Consider the following 15,240-nt stretch of genomic DNA (forward strand, 5'->3'; position numbering starts at 1 on the left):
GGGTGTGTAGATCTCGGGCAAAGCGGGTTCCAGCTTCTCCAAGCTAAGCAGTGCCGGCTGTTCAGGAGAAAGCACTGAGCTGGTGTGCCCAGAAAGCAGAGGGATCTCCGGGGTGGGGGGGCGGGGAGGCTACGGGGCCTGAAAGCATTTGCTCTGTGCCCGTGTCAAGTACCTGTTCTTTCAGCTTCACAGAGTTCCCGGCATCGCAGGGCTGGTCGGAGCTTATGACTCCGAGAGACCCAAGCGGAGGGTCCGATCTTTCTGTTCTCCCCACTCATCAGTTGCCTCTCCCCTTCCGGAAACACAAATGTCGTCAGCCTCCAAGAAATCTCAGCCTTTCTTAACCATGGCCAGTGCAGCATGAGGACTTTACTGAGTACAGTAGGACTCCTACGCAGATTTTCAGGGGAGCTGTAAGGGGGAGTTTTGATCTCGCTTTCTTGGAATGCCCGGTGCTATCGCGGACAGGAGATTTCTGCAGGGCCGAGACTCAAGGCCGCATTCCCCTTTCCCGATATAGGATGCCTTCTGTTTCCGAGGTCACGTCTCTGTCTGCAGAGTTGACGGAAATTGCTTTCCAGTTCTTACAGTAATTTTAATTGGATAGGAATCTCAGCGGTAAAAATGTGAAGCCCAATTTTCTGAGCGGCGAGTTTAAAAACTTGTTTTGGCAACTCAGTTAATTTTATTACATCTCTCTATGGAGGTTGAAGGAGGCGTGTCCTCATGTGTGTGTTCCTGTGAGGGTGTGGGATGCGTGGTGGGGTTTTTCCCCATCCGGGGCATTTTTAGCATCTGATTGCTTCCTGGTCATTTTTCATATGTCATTGATCAGAAATTCTACTTGCTTGTTCTCCACAAAACCGGCTGGAAATATAAATGAAAGGTAGTGAGGGAGATTCTGTAAAAAATAGGGACAAGGACAGAAGACATAGAAGGAAACTGAACATGGAGTAGATGTGCTAAGTACACAAAACCTGTTTATCTAATCGAGTATCTTGTGTTGGTGTCCTCGGCAGATTTTCTTCGGGCAAATAACTGTATTTGGTTGAGACTCTTTGACAGACCTTGCAGAGCTGTTAGCTGGCTGGGAACCAAGGTCACGGTCACACCTGTCCATCCCAGGCTTTCTGTGGGTTCGTTGCTGTGCTCCTGGGATGACCTGCTCCTGTGTCTCTCCGCCAGCTCTGACCTGGGGCCCATTTGCCTCTACATCCGTGCAATTTTCGTTGGAGGAGCGAGTGAATGAGTGAGTGAACGAATAAATGAATAAATGGCAGAAGAGGTAGCATTTTGTTGCCTCGTGTTTGTAGTGTGTCTTCCTGCTCAAGTCTCCTACCCACCCAGCCCTTGCAGATGTTTCCCCTGCTTCTGCCCGCTGTGCTCCCTGGGAGCACGGTGGCCAGGGACACGGCTGGCTCTTGGCTCTTCTCTGTCTCCCCTGCCACGGCCGGTCTGTTCCTGGCCACTGGCCTGGGGGAAGCTGCTTCCTTTCCTTTCAGTCGGAAAGCAATCTAATGGGCGATTTCACACTAATGTGTTGGTGCCTGCCAGGAGCTGAGGTTGTTATGTGCATTTTAACAAGGACAAGTAAAGAAATTGATTTCTAATTATAGGATTTAAGGCATCATAAAATAAGATATTTAGGAACAGGGGTTTCCTAGGAGCCTATTTTGCCTCTGTGAACTCCGGCCCAGCTGCAGGTAGGAAGGAAAATTCTATGACGTGTAGTTCCTTGTAGGCCTGGGAGGAGACAGCAGCCTTGGCTTGGCAGGGGCTCCCCGAGCCTCCTCCCCAGGAGAGTCTCCCTTCTCCGCCACCCTCCAGCCAGCTGGGGGAGTTGGCTCGAGGTTGTCAGTGTTGGGGACGAAATGACACAGCACATGCAATGCCTTTCATGCTGGCACGTAGTAAGTCTCATTTGAGGTATATCATTTTGCCTTTAAAATATGTCAAAAATGTTTAAAGTAACGGAAACAAAACGCTGAATGTCGTCTTCAGTGACAGTTTGCTAACACAGTCGATTCTCCAGCAGGAGGTGATTAGGGTTGGTGTTAATCTTTTGGTTCTTTTTCTGTAAAACTCTGCCATGCAGAAAGTCTGCGTTAACTTTCTAAGTCAGTGCGGCCACCTGCTCACCTTTAGCAGAGCACGAGCGAAGGCTTCTGGGCTGTATCGTCATCTTCTGGTTTTACAAGACCTCAGAACTGTACTATTTAAAATTCTTCCATCCCACGAGTCATTTATTTTTCTGGTTGGGAGGAACTGCAGAGATGCTCAGAAGTAAGACTTTTTCGTGTACTTCAACAAATCCTACGCTAGCGACTTAAAAAAAAAAAAAGAAAAAAGAAAAGAAAGAAGCGTAATTCTCGTTGTACCGTGACAGAGAGACTGAAATGTACATTTGAACAATTAAAACCTGTGAGCAAAACTCACATGTGAGGAAACACGGTGATCCTTCACACAGACCTTGTCAAGCTTCAGAGAGCTCCAGGAAGCCACTAGGGGGGTAGCCGGGGGTCTGGGGGTACGGGTGCTCTCTGGCCACGGTGGTTGCTTTGAATCACAAGGCGGAGATTTGACCCAGGAATCCGTCCAGGCCCGAGTCGTGTTCCTCGTGCTCTTGGTGCTCAGACGTCGCCGTGTGGACCTGCGCAGACCCCCCCTTTGTGTGCATCCTCTGTGCCAAGTCTCTGATTTGCTGTCCTGCACCTGTTTGCCTGCTTCTGGCTACTTCTTTCGCTGAAACGAGTGGCCTTGCCTCGCCTGACAGTTTTGTCAGGTTGTGTTTTTATCTCTGAGCCCGCTCTCCTTCTTCCCACTTTATCTGTGCTGTTCAGTCAAGCAATCTTTTAGCTTATTTTTATCTTGTTTGGTTCTTTTACCTTTTATCTGCACTTCAATGAAGGACAGGAAGTGACAGCGCTGGGGAGGGAGCTGTGAAGAGGCTGATTGCCCTAACTGGGCCGCCTTGCTGCTTCTGGTAGGTTCTCGTAAGATCCAGACTGTGGAGAAATGCCAGCCTGAGGAAGACTTTCCCCACCTTCTCCCACCTCCTCCCACCCCTGTGGGACGTGCTGGGCGTCTCTACAAGACTCCACCCCTCGGGGTGGGGGATTGCCTCTGTTCTGGAGCTGGAAGTCTCAGACCGTGGTGTCCACACAGTAGGGTCAGCTCCTTCTGAGGCTGCGAGGGGGAGTCTGCTCCAGTCTGCTCCAGGCCTTCTCACTTCTGGTGGTTTCTGGCAATCTTTGGCGTTCCCTGGTTTGTGCACACTTTCCTGTGACCTCTGCCTTCACCTGCACACGACGCTCTCCCTGTGCACATGTCTGCGTCCCTAGGCACGGTCCTGTTGGATGGGGACCCGCCCCACTCTGCTGTGACCTCATCTTAACTGATGACCTCTGCAATGACCCTCCTTCCAAATAAGGTCACATGCTGAGGTGCGGGGGGGGGGGTTAGGCCTGCAATATATGAATTTCGGTGGGGGGTGCACACAATTCAAGCATCGCGTCATCGGGATACATTCCAGCTTTTTAGAGAAACGCCGTCCCCACGACTTTCTTTGCCTTCTGCCTTTGAAAGGATCGCAGGACCCGGCGTATCCAGACTGGTCCGGAGTGTGTGGGGCACAGCGTAGGGCGCGCGCTGCCTTGGTCTCGGCTCATGGCTACTGTTTGCCCCGTTTCTGGTCTGCTTGGAGCTGCCCGACACGGCAGTTTGGGGCCCACCATGACTGCCCTTTCTCCCTGTCTGTCACCGGCAGAGCGAGTCACCCTCGGGAGCTTTAGCCTCTGGAGTCTGTGCTCCTCCTGCCCCCCCGGCCTCGTGGGCTTCCCCGCGGCCGGTTCTCTGCTTCCTGGACCCTGTTGCCCACTGGTGATTGCGATTTTCTTTATTTTAAAAATTTAAAGTATTTATTATTGGGGTAAAATATAACATGATACTAGTTTCAGGTGTACAACCGAATGACTTGATGTGTATGTTGAGAAATGATGACCTCCGTGAGCCTAGTTAGTAACTGTCATCATACACGGCTATGAAATTTTATTTGTTCTTTAATGGAAACTCTGAAGTTGTACTCTTTTAGCAAGGGCCTGCTTATTTTTGAGATCTTTGTCTCAGGTCACTTTAAATACTTCCTTAGTCATCATGCGGTGGACATTTTATTTTGCATTTAAATGGGACACTTTAAGACCATTTAGGAAAGTTCTCTGTTGAGCCCATACATAGTCTAGGCACAGCTGGGAATATGCGAAGCTACTACTCTTATCGCTTCTAATTAGCTGGAGTAATAGTCCTGCTCCTGCAGTTGGCTCAGGGCAATTCTGGCTGTTTAATTTTTAGCCTATTTTAAACATCATAAGAGTGAGTTATTGTCTTGTGCTTTGGAAACCCTGGGGAGAGGTCTGACAGAGCAGGAGCTGTGGATTTGGACATCTGCACGCAAGAGAGGTTTGGAAATTGCAGGTGCGGTGGGGGGGATTCCCCGGGGATGGTGAGCCCAGGGGGACGGGCATTGGAACCCCACGGGGAAGACTTACTCCCCTGGGTAAGACCCCTGTGGAGGAAAGTCAGAAAGGAGAGAGGACAGGCAGGCACATGCCGGGTCACAGAAGGCCAGCGTTTCCAGAAGGGTGTAGCATCCAGTGCTCAAGTTCAAGAACACGCATGACTTGCCGTGTTGAACGGTAGAGGTGGTTCCTGGGAGCGTTGAGGCACACATGAGTAGTGGGGAAGAGTCGGGAGCAGTGAATTCCTTCCAGAATTTTGACGAATAGAGAAGAAGAAAGGGGTATTAGCCCACAAGCACCAGAGGGTCCAAAATTGGTTTTCAGGGAGGGGAGAGATCCTATCTGGAGCTGAGGAGTTTTGTGTCTTCGTGTCCCATGATCGTTGGCCCCGGTGTCACGGGGCGTGTTTCTCTGCTCTTTGTAGGGCAGCCGGTTGGTACGTGGACGTGGAGGCTCGAGCCGGGTCAGGCTGGGTGGTTCTGGCCAGGCTGCTCCTCTCACGGTGGCTTCCTGGAGACGTGAATGGGTTTTCGTTGTTTTTGTTTGTTTGTTTCTGTTTCTATTTTTGTTTTTTTTTTTTGTGAATTTACAGACACGGACGACCATTGTTGGGAACAACTAATTCCCGTTGGCGTTACGCATGTGATTTCAAACACAGTATGAGAGGTTTTGTAGATGTAAAATATCCCCCTTCCCCAGATCAGTGGGGACACACCACACATTGCAAAGTGAGATGACAAATACAGTTTTTATTCACAAACCATCGCTTGACTTCTCTGCTCTACGCCACGCACCGCTCCCGGTCCTAAGTAGAGTGCGGTGCGGTGTGTAAAGGTCTGAACAGAGGCCGGGGCCTATGAAGCTTTTGGGAAGTGGACTCGGGCTTTTGTGAGCTTGAGTGGTAACGCAAGGCTGCGCGGACGGCACGCGGGGCCACCGGCGGCGAGAGCAGTGAAGGGGACAGATCTGCGGCTGGGGCCGTGCGGCTGGTCTGGGGCCGTGGCGTGAGGCCCAGGTGCACCTGGGAATGTTTGGGGTCCCCAGGGATTCAGCGGTGCTCGGAAAACGCTGATGAAGCACTGAGGTAATTTTTTAAAATGATCTGTTACCATGTCCGGAAAATCATATACAAAGTACAGAGAATTTCATCATATTATTCTGTAATAAGATCCTGTAAAAACAACACACAAATTTATGAGAACAGACACAGTCCTGCACACCGAGAGCACCCAGTGCCGATGAGGACGGGTCGCTGCTGTAGAATGCTGTTTGCCACTTTCTTGCACAACTAAATATGCTCTGACCGCACAGTCCAGCAGTCTTGCTTCTTGATATATGCCCAGTGGAATGAAAAACGTGTGTTCACACAAAATCCTGCTTGTGAACGAGCATCACTCGTAATTTCCAGAAGTTGGAGGCAACTCAGACGTCCTTCAGTAGGTGTGGGTCCATCCAGACCATGACTATTGAACACGCAAAAGAAACGAGCTCTTAAATCATGAAAACACGTGGAGGAACCTCGAGTGCTCATGGCCAAGGGCAAGAAGCCGGTCTGAAAGGGCTACGTGCCGTAGGATTCCAGCTTCTGACATTTTGGGAAAGGCAGAAGTATGCGGGAGTGAGAGGATCAGTGGGTGCCAAGGGCTGAGGAGGGGAGAGCACCGGCAGAGCAGGGAGGATGTCGAGAGCAGCAACAAAGCTTCATAGGACATCGCGGTGGCTGTGTGTCCTTGTACATTTGTCCAAATTCATAGAATGTACAATAGCAGACGTGAACTCTAAATTCTGGACTTTGGGTGATTATAATGTTACAAGATAGTTTGGTATAAAATCATCTAGTATGGGATCTCGATAATGGGGAGGGAGAAAGTATGTGGGAAATCTCTGTACCTTCCTCTCAGTTTTGCTGTAAACATTAAGACTACTCCTAAAAAATATTTTTAAAAATTTTTTATAATTTTTTTTTAATTTTTGAAAAAAGATTTTATTTATTTATTTGACAGAGAGGGAGAGATCACAAGTAAGCAGAGAGGCAGGCAGAGGGGAGGGGGAAGCAGGCTCCCTGCCAAGTAGAGAGCCCGATGCGGGGCTCGATCCCAGGATCCTGAGACCATGGCCTGAGCCGAAGGCAGTGGCTTAACCCGCTGAGACAACCAGGCGCCCTTAAAAAATATTAAAAAAAACCACAGTCTATTCTATTTTTATGCTGAGAATTAATCCATCACGAAACAGAAATATAAAATCAACTGGTTTATTATTTTTGTTTCTATTTTTAGGGTTCTAATCAAACTTTTTCTTCCCTATCCATTATTTTTCCCTATTTGAAGTAGCTGCATTTTCCAGTTCCAAGCACATCAGGATGCCGGGGTTCTCGTGTGTGTGTGTGTGTGTGTGTGGTGGGGTTTCAGGGTCATTTCCTGTCCCCTGCACGTGTTGTGCATGAGGATCAGGTGACGCGAGCAGGCAGCAAGCGACATGAGAGACACGGCAGGCTCTGCGCACCTGCTCTGGGTCTCGATTTTTATCTGACACCATCCAGCAGTTCTGTTCATCTGGAAAGGTTAATCGGGGGCGACTCTGTGCCTCAGAACCACCTGCCTCTGAGCGGGGTCCTCCTGCTTCTTTCAGCCCCGTACATGTCTACGGACAGGTGGTCTGGGTCCTTATGCAGAGCCTGGGCTGCGGAACCTTCCAGGCTCCGTCGAGAACAGCTCCACCTGAGAGCCGGAGGCCGGGCTGCTCAGCACTGGACAGTGCCTCCCCTGTCTCGTGCAGCGGTCCAAGGGCAGACACTCCTCAGACAAGGTGCCCCTTTATACCCAAGCTGGCATCACTCGGGGTTGCTTCCTGAGAGCAGCTTTTGGTTACAGGAGCCCATCAAGCCCCTGAGGTGTGCGGGTGTGCGAGGGCAGCCCCACCCCGGAAGATAACAGGACAGCAGGCGTGCGGGGCTGGAGACAAACCTGGGGACCGACCGGCTCGCCTGCCACTGATTTGTGAGGGTCGAGCACGGCTCACACTAACACTTGTTTCTTGGTCTTTTTTTCCTTTCTTGTATTTCCTTATAGTTTCCCAGTCCAGTGTATGTGTATCTCATTTAGCCTTTTATTTATATCTTCTCTCACTTTGTCCTCTTAAATCTTCTTTTCCTTGTCTTAATTTTATTTTAGCTTCTCCTTTGTTTTCTTTAGGTTTTTATTTTCTTACTTGTTCCATGTCTTATGAATTTTCTCCCTTTCCTTCTTTTTTATTTCCTGTTCTTCTGTTGACTTTATTTTAGAGATAAGATGCTTCCTGTGTGCTTGTTGTGTGGGTAAAGTGTTAACTTTGATAAATAGTTGTACGATTAGAAATTGAAAAACTGGAGTGCTGTGGTTTTCTCTTTTCAGCAACATTTTGACGAATAGAACCACGTGTTGAAGAAAAGAAGCTAGTTTTTAGTGGAGATGAAACTATTACAGACACAGTGTTCTAGTTTAATATAGACTGCCAACCTCCCTGTGTTTTAGACTTAATTTCTTCTTCTCTCAAGTGTGGTGTCTACTCTCTTCTCCTCCCTGTCTACTCTTTTATTCTTTTCTTTTTCAACTGGAAGTCAAGAAAGTGGCCCAGAACTGTGTGGTGCTTGCTGAGTGCTCTCTGCCGGGTAGCTCAGCCGTGGTGGTAGGAAAGTGGGAGGCTGTGGAAGGACTGACTTGGAACCCAGGCATTTAAATCACATGTGGAGCCAGCCTTACTCTATGTACGCCTCGAACAACCTGTGTCTCTGAAAGATAAGTTTATGTGGGTCTTTATCCACACGAAAATGATTTGTTATCTCTTCATGGCCGTTAAAGTGATATCAGTGATTTTATCTGGATACAATCAGTATCCAGCGCAGTACCCCCGGCGCAGCATAACTACAGAACAGTCTTGTGAAATTCAGCTTCTTGGTGAGATCACTACCAAGAAAAGCACCAGGGGTTTTGATTACATTTCTTGTTCTATGGTTAACCACATAAAACTTACGAGAATATGTGCCAACAAGTATATCCTCTTTTCTGTTTATTTGCTCGCCTCTTCCAAGGGTGTTTTCCCTACAAAAATATGTCGTAAAGATGTCATTGACAGCTGATGAAACTGTGTTAAATAACATCACTGACACTTTTGATAGAACTTTCTGGGTAGCTCCCACCTTTGTACCCCCGAATTTGAGGACCTGTGTGCAATCATTTGCTTCTTATTTTCAGATAGCTTTGAGATCGCTGTGCCATCAAGGAACCACATCGTCTCAGAACCTGGGAAAAATGTCACACTCACCTGTCAGCTTCCACAGAAGGGGCCAATACAGCAAGTTACATGGGAAAAGATCCAGCCCCATCAGATTGACCTCTTGACTAGCTGCAACTTGTCCCAAGGGAAAGGTTATGCTTCAAAGTACCAAAGGCAGATACTGAGCAACTGTAGTCTGGGCATGACAAGCTCCTTCATCGTCGTGCCCCACGTCATGGCCTCTGACTCAGGGCTCTACCGCTGCTGCTTCAAGGCCAGCACAGAGGACAATGGAACCTTGGAAACAATCGCAATGAGGTTGACTGTAACCGATGGTGAGTACATCATGGGTGTCTTCCAGTGTTAGACATGGAAAAGGATGCCACCACGGTGGATTGGTTTCTGTTGTCTTGTTCATGACTCTAGTGTTCAACATATTTTGTAACATTGGAGCTTAGGTGAGTTGTCCGTCATTGCAGGCTAGGATTTGGTTTTTCTTTATCTTGCTAAGCCGTCAATCACAGATTTAACACTGATAAATCCTTCCAGTTTCTTGATCGGCCACATTCCTGAAATTTTTTTAAAAAATTGGTATTTCTAAAAAATACATGGTCTCAAAAGTGGGGAGCTTCAGCTATATAACTTCTATTTGTTTTCAGCTACGTGACAGCTTCTTGAGGGTGGTGACTAAGTTCTAGAACCCTTGTGAATCCTCAGCAACAATAAAATGGTGCTGGACTGGTATTTGCTGAGTCAGTGTTGAGTGGAGTAGAATTTAGTAAATATCTGATAATGTTCCTCCTCGGCCGGCTCAGGGCTTTGATTCCTCCCGTTGTTTTCGGCTCTCAGAGCAGAAGCAGACTGGCCTTCTGGACCCATCAACCGAGCAGGCTCCCCCCAGGGCCCAGCACTGATTTTGTTTTAGTCATTTGTTCCCTGTGTCGTGATGAAGCCCTGATTGTGTAAGCTGCTGGCCCCACGGAACCTGCATGAGAGTAAGAAAAAGAAACTTCACTTCCCGAAGTGCAAGTGCAGAGAGGCCCGGAGAGAAGTGTGTGGCGGGCGGGGTCTGCACAGGGTCCCGGGGAGAGGAAGGCGGTCTCGGGCTATGGCCAGTGGGTAGACGTCTAGAGCCCAGGTTTCTTGGGATTAGGCCGTGCCTTTATAGACTCTGCTCACACCGTAGACCGATGTCTGTTCCTGCTTGGAAAGGTACCGGTTTGCACGTGCAGCAGCTGTGAGCTAAGGAGAAGACTGGCAAAGGACAGCACTTCCTCATGCATAATCCCCTCGGACCCCATCCAGCCTTCTGTTTCTCTTACGGCCGTGCGGGTTGTGGGTGAGACCTAAACTGTTCGAAGAACTTGATGTAGAAGAAAAGGGTAATGGACTCTGTGGGGGAGAAACAAATTAACAGAGTTTCTTCATTATAAGTGTTGACTCCATTCCTTCAGACTTATATACAAAATATTTTTTACCTTAAAAACAAAAACGAAAACCTTGCATTACAGAAATATATTCTAAACATGGCCAGGAAAAAATAAATTTTTCTTTCAGAGACCAAGGCAAGGAAAATTTCTATTCAGAAAAATATCATAAAGAACCTTTTTGAAATAGAAAATAAGATCTTTTACATTATATGTTGAAAAAATAATTATAAACAAGTTATAGAAAAATAGAGGTAGCAAATTGTTAGAAGGTGTATTTAACTATATATTATATATATAACTGTATATTAAATATATTATAGTTATTTAACTATATATAATTAATAAAAATGTCTTTCACTTGTGCAGACGTGACTAAATTTCTTGCACAAAACGATAACATAAACTATAAACGATCTGAAGGTGACTGAATGTAATGGTCAGTATTGTTAGTGTCTGTGTGGTTTAGCCACTTGCAAAATGGCTTTTAGATATTTAAATTTGTCAGGTTAAAAGAATATCAACAGGGCTTTTTAGTAAAAAGTTATAATGGATGGAAAATGCCCAACTGTTGATTTCATGTTTTGGTTTAATTCCTTTTTAAAATAAATGTAAGTAAAGATTGAAAAAAAATCAGATGGAAAGCAGAAATGGATCACTCACGTTTGCTCTGATGTGATTTGATTATTTCAAGTCTTGAGGCTGTTTGGTCAAAAATCAATGTAGGGATTAAAGCAGAGAGACAGGTATAAGATGTGGAGCAGATTTAATTTATTTCAACTGTCAAGGGAGAGGTGATTGTGACACAAATTTTATAAACTGCTCTGCGTTTTTTTGTTGCCTCCCATCCACCTCTTTTATAAGATCCAAAGGAGAGATTTTCATGACTGTCGTATTCTACACACGCACACACACGTACACACACACACACAGGGCTCGTCCCCGTGCTTGTGTTCATCTTCAGATGAGTACCAGGTACTCAGAGGTCACCCAAGAGATGACCCAATGCCAGCCAGTGTCCCCTCTATCTAGTTCTTGACATATTTTGAACAGAGAGAGAGAGTGGCAGAAGCATGGCTTGAACCAGAGTTTCCTATCGACTATCTTTGCCGAGTGAAAAATATTTGTCTCCTGTCCTTTGCACTCAAGACCTGGGAAGTAGTTTGAAATAGCTCCAGACCGACTATTCTGAATTTGAACTTGTCTAGCCAACGGGGACAAGGAACAGGGGGGAACGTGAATACACTGACAGTGACCAAGATGGTTTGGGGCCCTTCATGTCCTCTAGACTGTCATTAGTCATGAGAAAAGCATCTTAGTTTCCACCAGAAGAATTTGGGAAGCCTTTTGAAAGGAGCTAAGTAATGGTGAGACCACCATTGTTGCAGCTGGTTATAAAAAGAAATGAAATCCGCTCTCTCAGTTTCTGGAGGAGACTAGTTGTGAACAAACTTCTGTTCCCCACTGCCGAGCAGTATCATTACTCATGTCCTTGTCCGGTCTTCTGCCACCGATGAGGCCACTCAGCTGAACCACCAAGTTCTGAGTGGTGATCAAAGTGGAGGAAAAAGTGTCGGAGAGGTAGCACAAAATAGGCACGTGGAGGGGGGTGGAGGGATGAGGAAGTTGTGTGTGGGTGACTACAATCCAATGACTGGGTTGGGACAGGGATTCGGAGTTCTGGGTTGATATAAACGGTGGGAGGTTCGATGAGGTGATGACTCGGTGCATTTCTGGATCTCAGAGAAGAGCAATGGAAGCCACGATTGATTCTTGACCAAATGGCAAAATGGTTTTCCAAGAGGTAAAATAGTTGATGCAGAATCAGAAAGGGAAATTTGAGATGGAGGACACTAGCGGCGAGTCATTGGTAACAGTCAGCCCCTCGATGCCTCTATCACACGCTAGATCTTTGGGCACAAAACAGAGCCCACTCCAGACAGACAAATTGCAGATGGTGCCTCCTCTGGGCCGGCCAATTAGAAAAAGGTGCCCCATTCTCGGGGTTGCTGTGGCCCCCAAAGCTGGTGTGCAGGCTTGGTGGGGACGCCACAGTCTCCTTACGCACCTGGGCTGGCCCGGAGGTGACCTGGACAAGGGCAGAGACGTTAGTCTGATCAGCTTGTGCTTGCCAGGGCCTTCCCAGTCACACACTCCCCTACTCTCTCCCCTCCGAGCCCCCCTGCCCACTTTCATCACATTAACTTCCTTTCCTGTAGCGTTTTAGTCAGGTCTCCCCCATCTTCACGATTTTTCCACATTAGCCCAAACTGCTTACCTGCCACTGAACCATTAAACATTTTGAATTTCTCAAACTTTTTTTTTTAAAAGATTTTATTTATTTATTTGACAGAGAGAGATCACTAGTAGGCAGAGAGGCAGACAGAGAGAGAGAGGAGGAAGCAGGCTCCCCGCTGAGCAGAGAGCCCGATGCGGGACTCGATCCCAGGACCCTGAGATCATGACCTGAGCCGAAGGCAGCGGCTTAACCCACTGGGCCACCCAGGCACCAACTTCTGTAACTTGGAAATATATACCCTTGAATCACTTAATAATTGCATTTGTTTGCCGTAGTCCAGAGACTTACGTCTATGAAATTCCATGAAAAAAAAAAAAAAAAAGAAATTACTTGAGATTAGGGATTATGGCATCTTTGCCTAGAGGAGTCAAAATATCTTTCCAGGATATTCTCAGTAAATATTCTCAACTGATTCTTTGTATGTGAGCATTTTTATCTATTCTAGTCTATTTCTACATATTTTACTTTTGTTCTAAAGTGTGTTTGTTTTCTTTTCAAGTTTTCTAGCTAGGTTATTTCTAAGTTGTCTTCATCGACATTTAACATTTGAGGTTTAGTGATTGCTGATCAAAGAAACCTAAACTCTGAGGAGATCAGTCACAATGTCTAGGGAGAAAACATTCATGAATTTTGTTTACATTAATATCTTTCAAAAAGGCCTGTTTCCTTTCTTAATTTTATCTTTCTTGTTTTGCCTGTTTTATATAAATGGTGCATAATTGCAAATCACCAGATCTTGTGGATGAGGTTTATAAATGAAAATTACAGAAGTATTCCCTGGGAAATCATGGGCCCACAGCCAAGGGACTCTTCGCATATGTTTGTTATGGAGGTATAGGGTTGACAAGCAGGTAGGAGCGCAGAGGAATAGGGTGCTTGCCTCTGCATGGCTTGATGGAGATCGACTTAGGGACTCTGTGCTCCCGAGTTGGACCAGAAGAACATGGAGGAAGAGACATGAGCTTCATTTGTTTCTTTGGGCTTTAGTTTCCACTAAAATGCAACCAGTTCACTCCCAGATGATTTGGATTCCTGAACAGTGTCAGGTGTAGACAAGAGATTTTTTTTTTTTTTTAAGGATCCACTTATCCAGAACCTTCTGTCCCATCCTTATTAATTTATGATAGGTCTGACTATTATAGGCATGGGGGTTGTCCAAGCTGGGATGCACCTGAACGTCAGGTACATTTATTTCCATGATATAGTGTGATGAACTTCGGCTTTTTAATATCTTCACCTACATAGAAAATGATGTTCCTGACAGTTCTTTATGTAAGAACCACAGCATGGGAATCCAAAAGCACTGGTGTCACTGCTCACAAGAGAAAATAGCCTCTACTGAAATGGACCCACTATCATTTTCAGCTCAGTTTGTTAAGTTTTTAAAATTCTGTGTGATAACTGGATATCCAAATGAACCACACGGTTTCCAACATCACAAGTGAGCTGATTACTCAATCATGGCCTATTGTGTCTCTGTGTCTTTACAGTCGCCTCTGCCCAAATCGGTTCTTTCAGGCGACACTGTGTTTAAAAAAAAAAAAAAAAAAAGGCAGCTAACTAGTTAGTTAGCTATTGATTTATTCATTTTTCCTAATGCACAGAATCCTGGGATGTTTGCCGGCAGTCATTTTTGTGTACACACCATGTTTGTGTAGCTAAACAAGGTAGGGGATGGGATAGTCATCATCACAAGTTAACATCAGACAGAAGGAAATGCTGCAAGCCGACGCGGTTACCCAGGAGTGTTGTGGGTGTTGTTGCTACCTCGTGCGCGCGCAAGGAGCACGGATTGTATTTGCTTCTCGCCCCTAGAAACGACGTCAATCAGAGAGCACCGAATCCTAGGGACGGCTTTTCTCTAAGCGAGTTTTTATCCTCACCTGAATTTCCAACACATTTCATGACGTTTTCCTCACCCTAGAAACTTAAGAGTATAGCTAGGAATTCAAGTTCAGATAAATGTACTGATTTTCTTCCCCCTTAAAATCCATGTCGAGAGACCTGCCTAATGGACTCCAGCTACAAAACAGCCTTTTATACTCTTTGTCATGCGTGGGATTTTTTTTTAAATTTAAAGCATCTGGGAATTGTGAACAGCTTGTGGTTGTCTCGGAGAGCCTTATTAGGGACTGAACATAGGTGAGTGTGTGAAGTTTTCCCCAAAGACGAGTAGAAAATTACTTAAAATAAAAAAAAAATAGTTCTTCATCTAAGATTAATGGCCTTTCAGTCTTAATAGCGATTCTAGTTTTAAGTGTGAAGATTCAATTAGACAGCTTCTACAGACTTCAGCTGAAACATTTCAGACAAGCACTGACCTAACTCTTTGACAAATATGGACAAGTACTAGGTGACAGAGGCGGTTTGCAGAGGACGATGTTATTTAAAAGGACAGCGAATGCAGAATAAACATAGACCTGTCATTTGTAGAGACACATCTTTGAACCTCAAAGAACCTTAAAGTTCTTTACGCTGAAATGATTCAGACTTTTTTTTTTTTTTTAATTGAAGTATGGTTGACGTACAATATTATATTAGTTTGGGGTGTACAACATAGAGATCCAACAGTTACAGACATTATGAAATGCTTACCACAGTAGATGTAGGGACCGTCGGTCACCACACAAAGGTATTATAATATTATCGACTGTCATCTCTGTGCTGTATTTTTATGGTATGACTTATTGCTTTTATAATTAGAAGTCTGTACCTCTTAATTCTCTTCACCTAATTCATTCACCACCAC

General features: G+C 45.9%; 1 protein-coding gene across 1 annotated transcript in view; it reads left to right on the forward strand.

Annotated features, from left to right (window-relative positions):
* Nucleotides 1-15,240, forward strand: part of CD226 (CD226 molecule) — a 79,106-nt gene that overhangs the window by 45,872 nt on the left and 17,994 nt on the right. Inside the window, exon 4 of the mRNA XM_044240966.1 lies at nt 8,744-9,100. Coding sequence (XP_044096901.1) covers nt 8,744-9,100 — 357 coding nt within the window. The remainder of the gene's footprint in view (nt 1-8,743; nt 9,101-15,240) is intronic.

Source organism: Neovison vison, chromosome 3, assembly GCF_020171115.1.
Source record: "Neovison vison isolate M4711 chromosome 3, ASM_NN_V1, whole genome shotgun sequence".
NCBI classification, from domain to species: Eukaryota; Metazoa; Chordata; class Mammalia; order Carnivora; family Mustelidae; genus Neogale; species Neogale vison.